This window comes from Mixophyes fleayi, chromosome 1, assembly GCF_038048845.1.
Source record: "Mixophyes fleayi isolate aMixFle1 chromosome 1, aMixFle1.hap1, whole genome shotgun sequence".
Taxonomy (NCBI): Eukaryota; Metazoa; Chordata; class Amphibia; order Anura; family Limnodynastidae; genus Mixophyes; species Mixophyes fleayi.
In genome coordinates this window covers 446,620,349-446,636,611 of record NC_134402.1, presented here as the reverse complement: position 1 = coordinate 446,636,611, position 16,263 = coordinate 446,620,349, and the positions used below count along the sequence as shown (strand labels likewise).

The 16,263-nt window shown below is 43.2% G+C and overlaps 1 protein-coding gene across 1 annotated transcript in view; it reads left to right on the top strand.

Moving 5' to 3' along the window:
* LOXHD1 (lipoxygenase homology PLAT domains 1) overlaps window positions 1-16,263 on the top strand; it is a 167,171-nt gene that overhangs the window by 139,869 nt on the left and 11,039 nt on the right. Inside the window, 9 exon segments of the mRNA XM_075186070.1 lie at window positions 1,198-1,352; window positions 3,892-4,101; window positions 5,144-5,282; window positions 5,626-5,834; window positions 5,982-6,167; window positions 8,764-8,891; window positions 9,796-9,913; window positions 10,883-11,060; window positions 12,543-12,728. Of these exon segments, the coding sequence (XP_075042171.1) occupies window positions 1,198-1,352; window positions 3,892-4,101; window positions 5,144-5,282; window positions 5,626-5,834; window positions 5,982-6,167; window positions 8,764-8,891; window positions 9,796-9,913; window positions 10,883-11,060; window positions 12,543-12,728 (1,509 nt within the window).

Sequence of the window (16,263 nt, the reverse complement as noted above, 5' to 3'; positions counted from 1 at the left end):
TGTCCCAGCCAGGGGAGGAATGGCAAAATTTTAGCCAGGGGAAGTGAGACTCGACTCAGCACCTTATTAGGAACATTTTAAAGGAAAAAAAGGCAGGTGGTCCAGTGACCCAGCCAAAGGTAGCCCACTATGGGCCCAGCCCGGGGAGCAGATGCCTCCTGCCCCCCAGCCCAGCCTGTCCCTGGTCCCAGCCCCCTCCCCCAAATTCTGCACACTGTGTGTTACTTTGGATGTAGGTGGCGGCATAGGGCCTGACCCGGAAAGCACATGTACAAAAAGAGTACCTGTCTCCTCCATATAACTACTACATATAAAACTGGTATCTAAACAGACAATATATAAATACATGTGAATTATATTTATATTACATTCTTGTAAACTCACTTTTTGGGCAGCCTTGAATATTAATGAGTATTAAATAAGAGCAAGAACAGCCCAATTGCTGGCAGAAGCTGTGCTCACTGTGCTCCTGGGAACATCCCGTCTCCAGCCCGAGCAGGAGAATTTTCAAAGCGCCAACACCACTTGTTTTGAGAGCCCTGATTGGATGGCTGTCACAGCCATCCAATGATAGCAGCGGCATATCTGGCATTCTGTATTCTTCTGCCACCTCCGCTAGGTTCCGATGGGGGTATCTGATGAAAATCAGGGGCTGTAGTCCTCTAGTTGGGGATAGGGGTCTTTATAATTTAAACATTTTGCAAATGCAGCAATGGGTCGATGCAGTAAAATGCTGCATGAGAGGTACTTGTAGATGGGTGCACAGATTCAGGAATGTTTTTACCATTCCATGGGGATTCATCCACTTGCTGTTATGGCGTTTATAACTCCAGACATCACCTAACCAGATCACCTTAAAGCTGCTTGCTGATCTGACATTATACAAATAGGGGGGGGTTATTGATAACATACGTATAATGTACAACAGTTTGAATCAAATTGCATTAATACCATTATTTTTCAGAGGCAATCATGCTACAATAAAGCAAACACAAACAATGGTAGATCTGATCCTGCTCACCTGTTGTAACTGCAATCTGTCTCCTGGACACAACATTAGTCATTGTGCCTTTTTAGTTTTGATACGACAGCAAAAAGAGAGCTATGTCTTTGTTGAAAGGACGTTACACATTCGACCAATCTTACGTCTGCTGAATGTCTGTGATATGTTGTGTCTCAGTCCTCTCTGTTTTACAGCTCACACGTACAGCGTGTCTGTGTTTACCGGTGATATTTACGGTGCCGGAACCGATGCCAACGTCTTCCTCACTATCTATGGAGACCTTGGAGACACCGGTGAGAGGAAACTAAGCAAATCTGAGACCAACTCCAACAAGTTTGAGAGAGGACAGGTGCGGGCTACTTCCTACTTGTTCTTTATATTGTACTGGAGAAATATAAGACTTTATTGTTATTATGTTATTGAAGTCGTGAAATATTTGGGGCCTTCTGTCCTGAGCTGATGACCACCAACCTCACATCCAAACATCCCACTCCTGTTGGTCCTGAATCAGACAGCGCACCACACGCGCTATCATTCCCCTATAGAAAAGGACTAATATAACATTTAAGCAACTTCTAATGACATTTATAAGTATGCATATAAAAAATATTTGAAAAAAAAAGTTGACATCTACGGACATAGACATTTTTGCTATATAGAGACGTCTGCAGCCGGCTGCATGCGATGCATTCTCAGGTTCGGAATCAGGAATTTGTCCGGATATCACATTGTGATTAGCTCCAAAACTAGCCTAATAATAACCCAGTCAAAATCGATCAGATCTTCATCAGGCCTTTTAATAAAAGTGATTTTAAGATGAACACTGTAGGGGGAATCTTAATTTTTGTAATCCCAAAAATATTTCTAATATATGTGATAAAATATACCTTTAAAATATATTAGTATGTATTAAAAGTATGATCAATCAATCAACCCTTGAGAAAGTCCATTGGATGAAATGTGTCGGTGTGAGACAGATTGCTTCAGTGATTTCGGCTACCATGCTATTGTTAAGGCTGACGGCAAGTATCATAAACTTGTAGAACAGGTAACAGAGATCTTCACCTATAGCAGCCGCCTTTACAGTAGAGCTGAACGTGCTCACAGGTACTCGGATGCTCAGAGCAGTACAAGTTTATAACCTTACCATAGCGCCGACGAGGGCCAGGTGGTAGAAGCAGCGAAGTCCGAAACGGGCCGAGGTCAAGGGGTACGGCAGGCAGCAGTAGTGAGGTCCAGGCAGAGGTCAGGGCTGGCGGCAAACAGCATATCCAGGTAACAGACAGAGGTCAGGGTCACGTGCAATTCAGCAGAGTACAGTAAGCGAGCCAAGGGTCATACACAGCAGAATCAATCCAAATAGCAAGAGCAGAGAAAGGAGCAGGTAAGTACACTGAAGCAGGAACTATAACCGACAGGGAGGTTAAGCCCTCCCTGCCTAATATACCAAGGAGGACCAATCACAAAAGAGGGGCATGGCACTAATGATAATTCCCCAGCTGGGAATGAATGAGAAGAGCAAAGCCCATGAGCCTGGCTGGCCAGCTGGCCGGCTCGCGGCGGTGATAGAGGAGCGTCCCGACTGTCGTCATGGTGACGGCAGAGGCGAAAACCGGAAGTGACGTCCCGGTCGTCATGACGACGGCCGGGATGCGTCTGTGGGGCCGGAGTGAGTCGCGGCGGTGCCTGAGCCGCGGCTCGTAACAACTATCGGAAGTTCCCTGCGTTTCAGTTGCGTTCCACAAGTCCCCGGACAGTAATAATACTGCATTGCGTTGCTGCTGGCTGGCAGTTTCCAAGAGGAAGTCCGGATCTTGGTGCTCTTAACCTCGAGAATATCTGGAAGGACTGTGGAAAGCATATCAGGGACAGAATAGGGTAAGATCGACCCCTTGATGGTGCTGATACCTACACTTACATTTTTCTTAAGGAGCATAAACATTTGTGTACGTTTACATTTTTGTGCATAGGAGTTCTTTTATACTTTTTTACATTACTAGTAGTATCGTATCATATCAGCCTATTACTTTATACCTGATTTATTGGTAAGGTGTTCGACGTGCTTTAATCTTGTGTCTGCATGTCACATAATCCTTTTTAAGCAGTGGTGACACCTAGAGAAGAAGCGCAGATATCGCCTACATAATTAATTAGCTTGGTAGGCCCAAATCCTGAAGTAGCCTGCTAAGTGATGGCCACCCCAACACACAGCCACTCACTCCAGGGGGTGATTTTATGAAGCTGCGGGTTTGGAACAGTGGAGATGTTACCTATAGCAACCAATCAGATTCTAGTTATCATTTCTTTAGTGCATTCTACAAAATGACAGCTACAATCTGATTGGTTGCTATAGGCAACATCTCCACTTTTCCAAACTCGCAGCTTCATAAATTTACCCCCCAGGACTCCACATATCTGTTTATTACTAATTAATTTCACATGGATTTCTCTGTAGAGGTAAATTGATTGGAGGCAATTTATCATGAAAAGAAAAAAGTTATTTGCCTTTTTCCTGCAATATGTTTGTAACAGATCTTGCTTGAGACATGGGAGTACCCATACTTTACTAAGGAAGAGAAGTCTTAAACATACTTCAAAAAAAAATGTTTAGCATATGTGTGAATAGAATGTACAATATTGGTGAGCTAAACTTGAGTAGGTCGGCCATCATTTTGAAATGAAAATCCGGGACACCCATTGACTTCAGACAATGAAAACCTCCCTCGGTCTCGGATGAGATTAAACATTCCCACTAATTTGGGTTCATCAGGAGATTAAAATATGGGAAAATAAGTATTGCGATATAAAAATTGTGGGTGCTTGCTTAGGATAAGCAGGATAATCTTGTCCTTCCTCAGTTAATAATGTTGTTATTTCATTATCTCTAGGTGGACAAATTTAACATTGAAGCTGTGGACCTAGGCACCGTCTTCAAGATTAAGATCCGTCACGATAACACCATGTTGAACGCTGACTGGTACTTGGAGAGGGTGGAGATCCTGAACGAGGTGACCGAAGAGACATACCTCTTCCTCTGTGAGCGCTGGCTCTCCACCAAGAAAGAAGACAAGAGAATCGAGAGAATTCTTTATGAAAAGGTATTCAGCCATGAGACACTGACCGATCAGACAATGGGTATATTTTACAGATCACAGCCGAAATCACAAGATTGCATGATCGGATTGTAATGTGTGTGGCGGTCAAGGTCAAGACAAGTAAGACGTGGGGGTCTATTTATCATGGTCGCCACAGCAGAGCACTTTCTGAGCCACGGGGTAGTGAAAAGGATTCTGGGTAACATCAGAGAATTAATATGGTAGATATTTGTATCCATGTGTAAAGCTTTGCTTGTTGTGAGGATAGGGGTTCTTCAGATCACTCAGTACCAAAACAGAAATACTCCAACAATATTTTATTTTGGAAAAAAGTCATAAAACAGGAATAGCCGGGTATCAAGTCCAGTACAAGTGTTAATGTCCAATATGATATCAAGCCCCAAAAGTCCAGCCAGGAATAATCCACAAGTTAGATTACTCTGATCAGAGTATTACCTCTAGTCTCGGTCTTCCCCAAAAAACGAACACCCCCTCTCTCAGGACAGGCTATTTTAAAATCCCATCCTGGGACCACATGGGAACTGATAGCTTCCTATGGACATCTTTGGTTTGGATTAGAGTCCTTACTGACCAAATACCCCCTTACTCCCCTCCAGATGACATAGGAGAGGTATCCCCCCCTACTGGGTGGCTCCGCTAGGTCTAGAGATAGCCACAGTAGCACAAAACACCACATGGCCGAGAACAAAGGTCAGAATAATTACATTGGAATGGTAATATATGTAATCCACATTAACCTCTTCCATGCTTTTAGTCATTTTTTACCTGACATACCAGCTGAGTGTTTCCGACTTTTGCCCGCTTGTCACTCTTTACCCACCTGGCTTCCTTTAAACAATACAACAGGCAATAGTTAGCAATACAACCATCCCACAATAGGGATATTGAAACATATTTTGCGGACGTCAACAGAGTAACAACAAAAGTCCGCTTTTTTCACACTTGTGTTTTTAGATTTCAGTGTAAACTAAAGAATAAATGCGTTCCAACGTCTTACCTTTATGTGAGTGTCTCTGTCTTTCAGGAATATGATGGAGAGCGGATTAGTTTGGGCAGCTCATCCAAAAGTTTCTTTGGTTCCGCTCTGAGCCTGAAGAGTCAAGACAACAATGCCAACACGAAGGGCAGAGGCAGCATAGATGGCTCCATACAGGAGGGGCAAAGTAAGACGTTTCACACCTTTAACCCACAATGTGGAAATTTACTGAGGTTGTAACCAAAAATGTCAGGAAGGTCCTCAATGGGGGAGGGGGGGGGGGGTGGTGGTGTTCAGACCACAATTGGAGATTATATGGATATTAGAAGTCACTTCATATTTCTGTGACCTGATAGATGTACATATATTTAATTTATATAATGGTTTGCTGGATTATTTTGATACATATATCTTATAACTAAGACAACATTCACTCTTATTAAACCTTCATCTACAAATTATCTTCCTCGAACTGTAAAATTAATATTAACACCCTTAAGTGTACTAAAATAGTAATAATATTGTTCTAGTGATCCCCTATCACATCACCATCACCACGGGCCAGGAACGGGACGGGGGCACAGAAAGCCGAGCCTACGCCATCATCATGGGTCCACAGAAGATCAAGACAAACCGACTATGGTTGGATCTCCCCAAGGGGAAGAAAAGTTTTGTGCCTGGCTCCGTCGAGAAGTTCACCGTGGTGGGATTAGATGTAGGAGAGATTAAGAGGATGGAGGTGAGATATGTGGTTGGATAACTTTTCTTAGGATAATCTGTAAAAAGATTACAGGTCATTATATCAAATTCAACGTATCTCTGAATAGACTGCTCGTGTGTTACTAGCTTGATACTCTATCTCATATTTCTGTTCTCGATTTCACAGTTGGGCCACGACGGGGCAACGCCGGAGAGCTGCTGGCTGGTGGAGGAGATACAACTCAATGTGCCGACCAAAGGAGTGATGTATACTTTCGTTTGCAAATGTTGGTTTGCCAAAGACCGAGGCGATGGTCTGACCACACGGGTCTTCAATATGTTGGACGCAAGTGCCATCACTATCGGCCATAAGGTACAATATCAGGTTTAGTATCTGGGTATCGTGCTTCGCCGGCATTTCTTGTTAGAACATTTGAACGTGAATGGTCACTTTAAGGGGTGGATGAACCAAACTTATCTGTGGTGTCTTCAGTATCTTTGACACCGGTGTACATTTTACAGATTTTGGTGGTCATTGCAGAGTGTGTGCTGTAATATTAAATCAATAATAATAATAATAATAATTTAGGACTATGCAAAAGTGCAACTCCACGACACAAATGCTCTTTTGTAACACGAATGTAGTTGTACAAGTGCGGGTGGTATTACAGGTAAGTGCATGAATCAATGTAAAGATATATCATACACGAATGTATTAAACACAGGAACAGGTATACAATTAAGCATCACGATGGATAGTCATGAGCTAACAAATACAGTTAGCATGGATAAAGGTATGACTTCCAGGGGTGACAGTAAACAAATAGCAAAAAATTCAGCATAAAACATGACATCAGGGACATATGAGGTAGACGAATGTCAGACATAGGGTAGAGAGGATGCTGGCCATGAGAGCTTGCACTCTAGAGGAGATAGATATGGCACAAATACAGAGAAAAATCCCCAGCACTTTGCTGTGAACCAGTAAAAGAGCTGTTATTCTACTAATAAACAAAATGCAGAGTTATCAATTACACACATTTGTAAATGCATGATAAGCCACCTGCCCGTCAAGGCGCTTCTGCTGATAGGGTGGTCCTAACTCCAAACAATGAGAGACCCTATATTGGGTCAATCATTTGTGTGTTTTTAAATTGAGAGATAAATTACCAATAGGTACCCCAGGAACTAGGAGATAGATATGTCACATGTTCCATTGGCTTCCTATACAAACCTGCTGTCCAAGTTTTACCATCATACGAAACAACTACATCCAAAATAACACGATGATACTACGAGATAGCAGATAAACATAAATACTTAGACCTTTTTAACCCTAGTAGCTCTTCCTCAGGACCCTGACACAACAAGAGAATATCACCAATAAAACAAAGCCAAACCTGAACGTTAAAGGTATAGAGGTAATTTGTCTCCATATTACAACATGAAAATGTTAATGTATGCCGGGGTCATATGAAAATCACCTGCTTTTTGGATAGAAAACTTGCCATAGTTATGTTTCAGCACAAATGTAAGCAATCCCATCAAAAATCAGCAATACTTGTGGAGCAAAATCATCTAGTTTAATGTAATTGCCATACTCCTGTCCTGTGCAGTATAGGAGTAAAGGTATAGAGACTGTTCACATCCATAGTGCTTGGCATCACACCAGGGGACAGATTGTGCACATTTTTCAGTTGATTTGATCTTCACAGCTTTAGTTTCTAACACTGCAAGTAGTGCAGCCCGAGGTCGAATAAACAACGGGGCAACCTGGAGGGTTCTGGAGAAATTTGTGTACTTTAGAGAGGAAATAAAACAACAGCTTCAAAGGAAAATCCATCCTCAAAAATCCTTTTGCTTGCCATCAGCGAACACTTTATGAAAAGCAGCAAGTATCCTATCAGCTATCATAGTTCTGATGTGTGATCAGAGGCAAGCCGAGGGGGGGGGGGCGTCCTGGTGCCTGGAAACCCCCCTCTAAGCCTGGGGCACTGTATAATTGAGGTGGCTGGACCCTGCTCCCGCTTCACACAGCTCTGCTTGAAACAGTAGCACACGCAGCATTGTCCATGTATATTATGGGGATAGGAAGAGTTGGAGAGAAGTCAAACACTGTCTAATATTATAGCCACACCCCCATGCATGCTGGTCACGCCCACTGGTGGCATGGTGGGGGAACCCCTCTCTACAAACCCTGCGTTTGCCCCTGGTGATATGGGCTCATCGGTGACATCCGGTAATGTACAAGGTTAAGTAGTTCTCATAAAGCCTCTATCGTCTTGTAGGTCCATGATTATAGATCTGTCTTTATCAGCAGGCTTAATTAATATAGAAATATCATCCCTCATGGACTTTAGGGCACATTCCTCTTGGGTCGTCATATTATATGATCGTATCCTATCCCAAATACCCAACCTAGTTTACAAACATCTCTGTCTACCAGTTTAATAAATGATTTCATGGCATGGAAGGGTATCAGGAGATAAAGCCAGGGAGCGGTGTCTGGGATCTCTAGAAGTGGAAGAATAAGTGTCCTGAATGGAAAATGTGCTTTATATCGAATTTATAAAAACAATAAAAATAAAACAAATAATCACTGACAAACGGAAGCTTATCACCTAAATATTTTGGTACAAAATCCAGTCACCTTATTCAACACCTTCTCCTCAATAGCTGCCAATGGTCTAGATGAAATATTGATCATTAGGGACTGGGATGCTTCAGTTTGGACCTCATCACTCACAATGTAGTGCCCGACCAGCAGCTGTTAGATATAGCGATAAAATTGTATTTGTCACTGTTTAGTACAATGTAGACAATGAAAGCATCATTGGTTGCTATAGTTACAGAACCCTTGTTTGCACTGTTGCTCGTGCATCAGTTGGGATAACTGGTCCCCATTGTAGGGTATTGTCAGAGCAATCCATCCCAGACAGACGTAAATGTCCGGTATCAATATTTTGCAGATTCTTTATGAAGTTACTGTGGTCACTGGAGATGTTCCCAATGGCGGAACAGATGCCAATATTTACATGACATGTTACGGCGCCAGCGGCAGCACGGAGGAGATGCTTTTGCCAAAATGTGGAGACAGGTAAAATATCTTCGCTGCTAACCAATAAACTACTCAAATAAATGCTGCACAGAGTACAGTCATTGTATTATTGGATGACGTTATCCGACACCAGGGCCATAATATACCTAAAATGTATCTGATGTATATTTCAATTACTGACGTGTTTTTTGATCAATATTGACTACTACAGAATTAAAAGGTAAGTCCATGAAATTAAAATACAGCAAGGGGAGAAAAGACAACAACATCAAAACAATGCGGGCAGTTTTACGGGAACTGTACACACAAATAATTTTTCATGTGTTGCAAAAATTTTTGGGATTAGTGCATTTCTTTTATTTTGTTTTATTGTATGGTATTGTTTTGATGCCTCTCCTTTTTTAGTATTTTGATCACATGTTTTTGAAACCTTCAGTATGACTGCTGCTTTTGATGTGGTCCATGGCAAATGGGTAGATCTATCAATGGCCAATTTCGTGAAGTAAATCTTTAATTCATTCTCCAAACTACCTAATCTATTCAAAAATCAGTTATTTTAAATTCAAGTCAATTTGGACGATTTTACTTATGCGCGAAATCGCAGATTTTCCCATTCATTTTAATTGACCAATGCATTTCTGTTTGCTTTATGCGTCCATTGAAATGAATTGTCCATTGGAATGAATGGGAAATCTCACTTATCTCATTGTATTTTCAGGCAATCCAAAGATTAATTTTGGAGATTTTCATAGTGACTTTAAATCTCCCTTTATTGGACTGGATGATTTCTGTGATTATTAAGGGCGCAGAATTTTTTGGGGGGAAGTTTAAAAAAGTGAGGCAGTGTACGGAAATTTGTCATTAGTAGATTAGGGGAATTAAAAATCTTCAAGTAAATCACCAATTTCATCAATCGTTTTTTTATATCCATTGTTACCTGTAGGTTTGAGAGAGGTCAGAGGGACACCTTTATTATGGAAATAGCTGACATCGCACCACTCAAGAAGATGAGGGTCTACATAGATGGGAAGGGGAGTCGCCCAGAATGGTTTTTCGAAAAGGTAACGCAAATATCCATGTATGTATTTTGTTGATCACTAAGATGTGTGTAATGTACAATACGTTGACAACTGTCACGGAACCTGAGATTGGAATAGACCTCGAAGCCCCGCTCTAGATAGACTTACCCCCAGAGAGGTGCGGAGTCTAACGGTAGAGAGGTATTCACCAGGGATCTCTAGCCGCAGGTCGCGGTCCTCTAAAGGGGATTAGAGCAGGGTGAGATGGAACCGTGGAGAGGAGCAGGACTGCTGGACGATAAATGCAGAGGTTCAGGTGAACGGCAGTGAACCGAAGTGTTGAGGTCCTTAGAAAGCGAATTGCTGAGAACAGGACTGATTATGAGGCACAAGGTTCATGTAACAATACCGCAGGTCTTGATCGTGAAATAGATAACACAGGATACCAACTGAGAGGTGGTGAACTGCAGAAAACTGATGCACTGAGATCCCTGGAAAGCGAGTAGCTAGAGAACGGGACCGATGAGGCAAAAGGTTCTTGCAATAATATTGTAATGTCTTGATCGTGGAACAGATAACACAGGATACCGATGTGCAGACAGGAGCCAGAGATAACAGCATCCTAATAGGTAAGGAGATCTGAAGATCTGGCAACTTAATATAGAAGCAGGTGCTTTAAATACACAGAGCTGAAAGGCAATTAGCCAATCATGAGAATGCAGGAAGTTTTGAAAAGACCAGGTGTGCGCATGCTCAGTTCAGACCAACAAGTGAATGCAGGGAGTGAGAACCAAGGGAAACAGGTAAGAACAGGGACCAAAATGCAGGTTAGCTGGTGCAATGCGTGACTACAACTTGCTTGAACTTGTAACATCGTATTGTAGCTTTTCCCTTTAATGTTTTAACTTTTGACTTTGACTCTTTCGACTTTTGAAGACTCCAGTTACTCATCGATACTTGTAGACCCCAGGGTGGAGCGATGTTCTGAAATGTGTTGTGTGTTCTGGACAGATTATACTGAAAAATACGGTGACAGAAGAGGAGACGTCCTTCACCTACGGAGATTGGCTGTCCAAGACTAAGGGCGAGAAGAGGACGCTGTCGTGTGAGATGCCTGCCGTGGAGGACGATGAAGAGATGGTGGAGACCACGACGTACACCATACAAGTGAAGACCAGCGACATCTCAGGTTTGTCCTTGACTGCTCGTATTTTATGCGTTAGGTCAAATAAGATGTTACCTGTACATAGTGGTCAGAAAAGGAGTATCTAGAAATAAATGGACCCCATCTCAACCCCACTCTGTGACCAGAGAGCAGCCTGGAAGCATACCAGTGCCTTGTGCAGCCACAATTATTCATTTAGGCAACTCTGCGCATAGCAGTCAGCGTAAACTGTACGTCTCTGATACACTAACACTGATCCATTCTGCGACTGCTGTTGTGTTTTCAGAATTTAGGGACCTATTTATGAAGCTCTAAAATTTTTCCGCTTGGTTTATGCATTTTTAAGTAAAATGTTAAATTAAGAGAAGCCTAATGCAGGCAATATCTCCCGCATTAGGTAAATTCCCGGATAACGGGGATTACCATCTCATAGGCAAATCGAGGGGGGGAAGGGGGGGGGGGCTTCCTAGTGCCTGGAAATTCCCCTCCAAGCCTGGGGCACTGTATAATTGAGGCGGCTGGACCCTGCTCCTGCTTCACCCAGCTCTGCTTGAAAAGGGAGAGCTGCGTGCACCTAACAGTAGTGCACGCAGCATTGCCCATGTATATGGGGAAAGGAAGAGTTGGAGAGCAGCCAAGCACTGTCTGAAATTATAGTCACGCCCCCATGCATGCTGGTCACGCCCACTGGTGCCGTGGTGTGGAAATCCCCCTCTACAAATCCTGCGTTTGCCCCTGCATCTGGGTAATTTTATAAAGCTCTGAAAAGCTTAGCTTTCCGGAGCTTGACTGCAGTGGCTAATGTCATCTGAAGATAGCGTTAGCCACTCAATCCTTCCCTCTACCATCCTTTCCTCTCCACTCAATCCGTCGATCCCACTGCTGCTCTCCCCTGCGCTGTTTTCCACAAATGGCAACTGCGCACGCGCACTAAAGACTCCGGGTCAGAACAGACAGGCTGTCCCGATGTGACTTGTTATTAAATTGCCTTGAAATCGTTGCAATGACAGATGATAATTAAAGGGACGAAAACACGATAATTTCTCCAGCTAATTAGTCTCACCGCTAATTTACACTGACACGCAATGTGTCTATAGCCTGAATCTCACCGGGCCCTGTAGCATCATTAGATCTATATCAATTTATGTCAAAGTTTCTTATTATTTTAAAGAGACAAACACTGAAAGCCCCGGATGTTTACTGAAAAATACAGTAAAAGTGAAGTTATAAATACGGTATATTTCTCTTTCAGTGAATACGTTATATCTAATATCAGTGTTGTTATTGTGTTATTATTAGTAATTATTGGATAACATTCTGTGTACAAAAAAGACAATTGTTCCGTAAGAAAACTAAATGAAGATGCGATATATATCTTACCTCTCTGTCTGTGTGTATTACCCAGTATTGTCTTATTAATGTTTGTTCCCAATTGTAAAGTGCTACGGAATTTGCTGGCGCTATATAAATAAATGTTGATGAAGATGCGATATTGCTGCGTTGCAGGTGCCGGCACTGATGCCAATGTCTTTATTGTGATCTTTGGAGAGAACGGGGACACAGGGACCATCGCCCTGAAGCAGTGCAATAACTCCAACAAGTTTGAGAGGAATCAGATGGACACATTCAGGTTTCCGGACATTCTGAGTTTAGGGGACCTATGCAAAGTGCGGGTCTGGCACGACAACTCAGGTAAGAGGCCACAAGGTTATCCATCCAGATTACCCCGTGGGCAATGCCGGGGTCATGTACTAAATAATCTTCACCCTCCATCCACTCTACCTCTATCCTGACCTGAAATTGAGAAGCCCTGCATACGTCGGCCTCCAGGGAACCTTTTTACCCCTCATATATAGCCGCTGTAGACCTGCCGGTTGGACAGGTGTAGTCTCAGGAATAAACGCCAGGAGAATACTTTTTCAGACATTGGATAAGCCGAGTGCTATCTGTAAACCCAATCTTTAAAATATAATTTACCCTTTAGGCAAATGCTTAATCGTCATGTTATGGGCAGTATGAAGTTACATCTGATCCAAGAAAACACCATCCCTTCTAATGGACAGTTGTTGTCACTGTATAACTATATCCGTCTATAGATACTCTGCACAATGTTAACCATGGCTGCCTCACAGCGCTGGGTTCATGAGTTCCCATCAGGTCCCTGTCTGTGTGGACCTTGCATGTTTTCCCCAGGTTTGTGTGGATTAGGCTGGGTACACACTATGGGTTTTTCAGCCGGCTATTTGGTCAATCGAGCAATAAACGACCGTTCGGGCCAATATCGCATTAGTGTGTATACTTAAACGATAAATGATAGTCGTTCCAAAGTACCGATCGTCGTCTGATTGTTCAGCAGAACTATAAATCTTGTTCTAATCCTGCAGCGTGTACACACTCACGATCAGGATCTCCATACAGTTTACAGAGTCACGATCTTTTCAGCCGATGGTTATGACAGATGAAGAGCACAGATCTGACGGTAAATCTTTTAAAACGTGTACAGTGTGTACACAGGAATCGGCATGCTGATCGGGACCTTTTTTTTCCCCATTTGCTGGTACAATCTGTGAGATAGATAACACAAAAGATAATACATTGGTGGGAATATTCTGTAGTGTGTACCCAGCCTTACTCTGAGTTCTTCCCGCAGTGCAGAAACATACTGTTAGGTTAATTGGCTTCTGACAAAATGGACCCTAGTAGATGTGACAGAGGATTTAGATTGTAAGCTCTAAAAGAGCAGGTGTTGTTATGAATGTATCCTCTGTACAGTGCTACGTAATATAATTGGCGCTATGTAATAATATATATTGTACAAGACATTGACATTTTTTTATTGTATTGCAATGCTTTATTGTATTGTATTGCAATGCTTTAACAAATACATTTAGAAAATAAAATAAATGATAACATAATAAATAACTAGCACTGCCTCTAGCAGTTAAAATACCATAAAAGCCAATGCATCTAACCCCCCACCCCCCAAAAAATAAAAATAACCTGTAAGCAGCAATAGAGTTTGAATGTAAATTGTCACTTTGATGTCAGTAGATGACTTTTGTATTCTTGGGCAGCATTTAATAATGTTATATAAACACTGCATCTATCTCTTGTGTTTGTTCTATTCTAGGAGCCTACAGAGCATTATGCAGTTTGTGTATTTAAATGATAAGCAGGATTCCGTGGATAATGCAGGAGCCCCAGCCTCTGTTTGTTATCCAATGATTCCCACCAGGGATGAGGCAGATTTACATATAGTATCCGTCTGCACATAGACCCAATGCCCCTTGCAGGCAACAGAATCGCTTGTGTCTGAGATGTAGTAATAACTTGGCAGAACGAGAGCTGCTCCCAGGAAAATGAAAGCTGATGATGGGAGCACTCTCTTAAGAAGTGACTTGTAGCTTGTAGCATCTGCAGAATTTATTGCAAACCAGGACTGTCAATCAAAGTTGTGGCTTAATAATTGTTGACACAACTAGGGGGGGGTCTTATCAATAGAGCCCCAATCACAGTGATAGGACTTCATCAATTAAAGCTGAGTGATATTCAGATAATGGTTATCTTGCTGCTTTGCCTCTCTTTGTGCTAATCTAAACATTTGTGAAGATTGCAAATTGAATTTTGCAGGCAGGAGATAATCTTGTAACAACAAATTGGATGCGTGAATTATGTTTCATATAGACAGCGCGTTTGATACCGTAATCTCCCCCGTTTAACAGGCGCCAGACATCATAGTGCGGCTGGTAATGTTTAGGTGTTTGAATTGGCTACAAGCGATCCTAGACCCACACACTTGATTACACATAGACACACAGGGTTTGGTTGAGCTGAAACACTCTAAGGCAGTGGTTCCCAAACTTTCTCAGTTTGAGGCACCCTTAGCATTACCATACTTTTTCCAAAGCACCCCTAAGCCAAAATAATTATGATGTAGTCCCGTTTTTTAAGTAGTTGGGTCAAAATAACATAAGATGTATTTAGGCCCCTTCATCATATCACTCTGTGTCCCCCTTCACCATCTCACACTGTGTCCCCCTTTTCATCAGCTCACACTCTGTCCCCCTCTTCACTCTCCATTAGCTCACACTCTGTCCCCCACTTCACTCTCCATCAGCTCACACTCTGTCCCCCTCTTCATCAGCTCACACTCTGTCCCCCCTTCAGCATCTCACTCTGTCCCCCCTTCAGCATCTCACACTGCCCCCCCCCTTCAGCATCTCCCTCTGTCCCCCCCCTTCAGCATCTTACTGTCCCCTCTTCAGCATCTCTCTCTGTCCTCCCCTTCAGCATCTCTCTCTGTCCCCCCCTTCAGCATCTCTCTCTGTCCCCCCCCTCAGCATTTCTCTCTGTCCCCCCCTTCAGCATCTCACTCTGTCTCCCCCCTTCAGCATCTCACTGTCCCCCCCTTCAGCATCTCTCTCTGTCCCCCCCTTCAGCATCTCTCTCTGTCCCCCCTTCAGCATCTCTCTCTGCCCCCCTTCAGCATCTCACTCTGTCCCCCCTTCAGCATCTCTTTGTCCCCCCTTCAGCATCTCTCTGCCCCCCCTTAAGTATCTCACTCTGCCCCCCCTTCAGCATCTCACTCTGTCCCCCCTTCAGCATCTCACTCTGTCCCCCCTTCAGCATCTCACTCTGTCCCCCCTTCAGCATCTCACTATGTCCCCCCCTTCAGCATCTCACTCTGTCCCCCCTTCAGCATCTCACTCTGTGTCCCCCTTCAGCATCTCACTCTGTCCCCCCTTCAGCATCTCACTCTGTGTCCCCCTTCAGCATCTCACTCTGCCCCCCCCTTCAGTATCTCTCTCTGTCCCCCCCCCTTTAGCATCTCACTCTGTCCCCCCCCCCCCCCCCTTCAGTATCTCACTCTGCCCCCACCCCCTCCAGCATCTCCTGTTTGTCCATGTGTACCCAGATTTAGAGAATGAATGCAATAGGTGCTCTGATCAAAACACACAAGTGAAGGAACATGCAGAGTATTCAAGTCAGTGGTGAAATCTGCTGTATAAAAGAGGCCAATAACAGCTTTGATATTGGAGATTGTAGCTGGACTATCGGATTGTTCTTTGGACTTTATTCTTTAGGTGTAAAATTTAAAGGTGGAAATTGGAGAGATGGAGAAACGGATAACGTGAAGGACACACGTCTAGCGATTGGCCTTTTTTATAACCATACAACCAGCCTCCTGCATCCAATGCTGAACTCATTCTGTGCGACGGGGCAATCT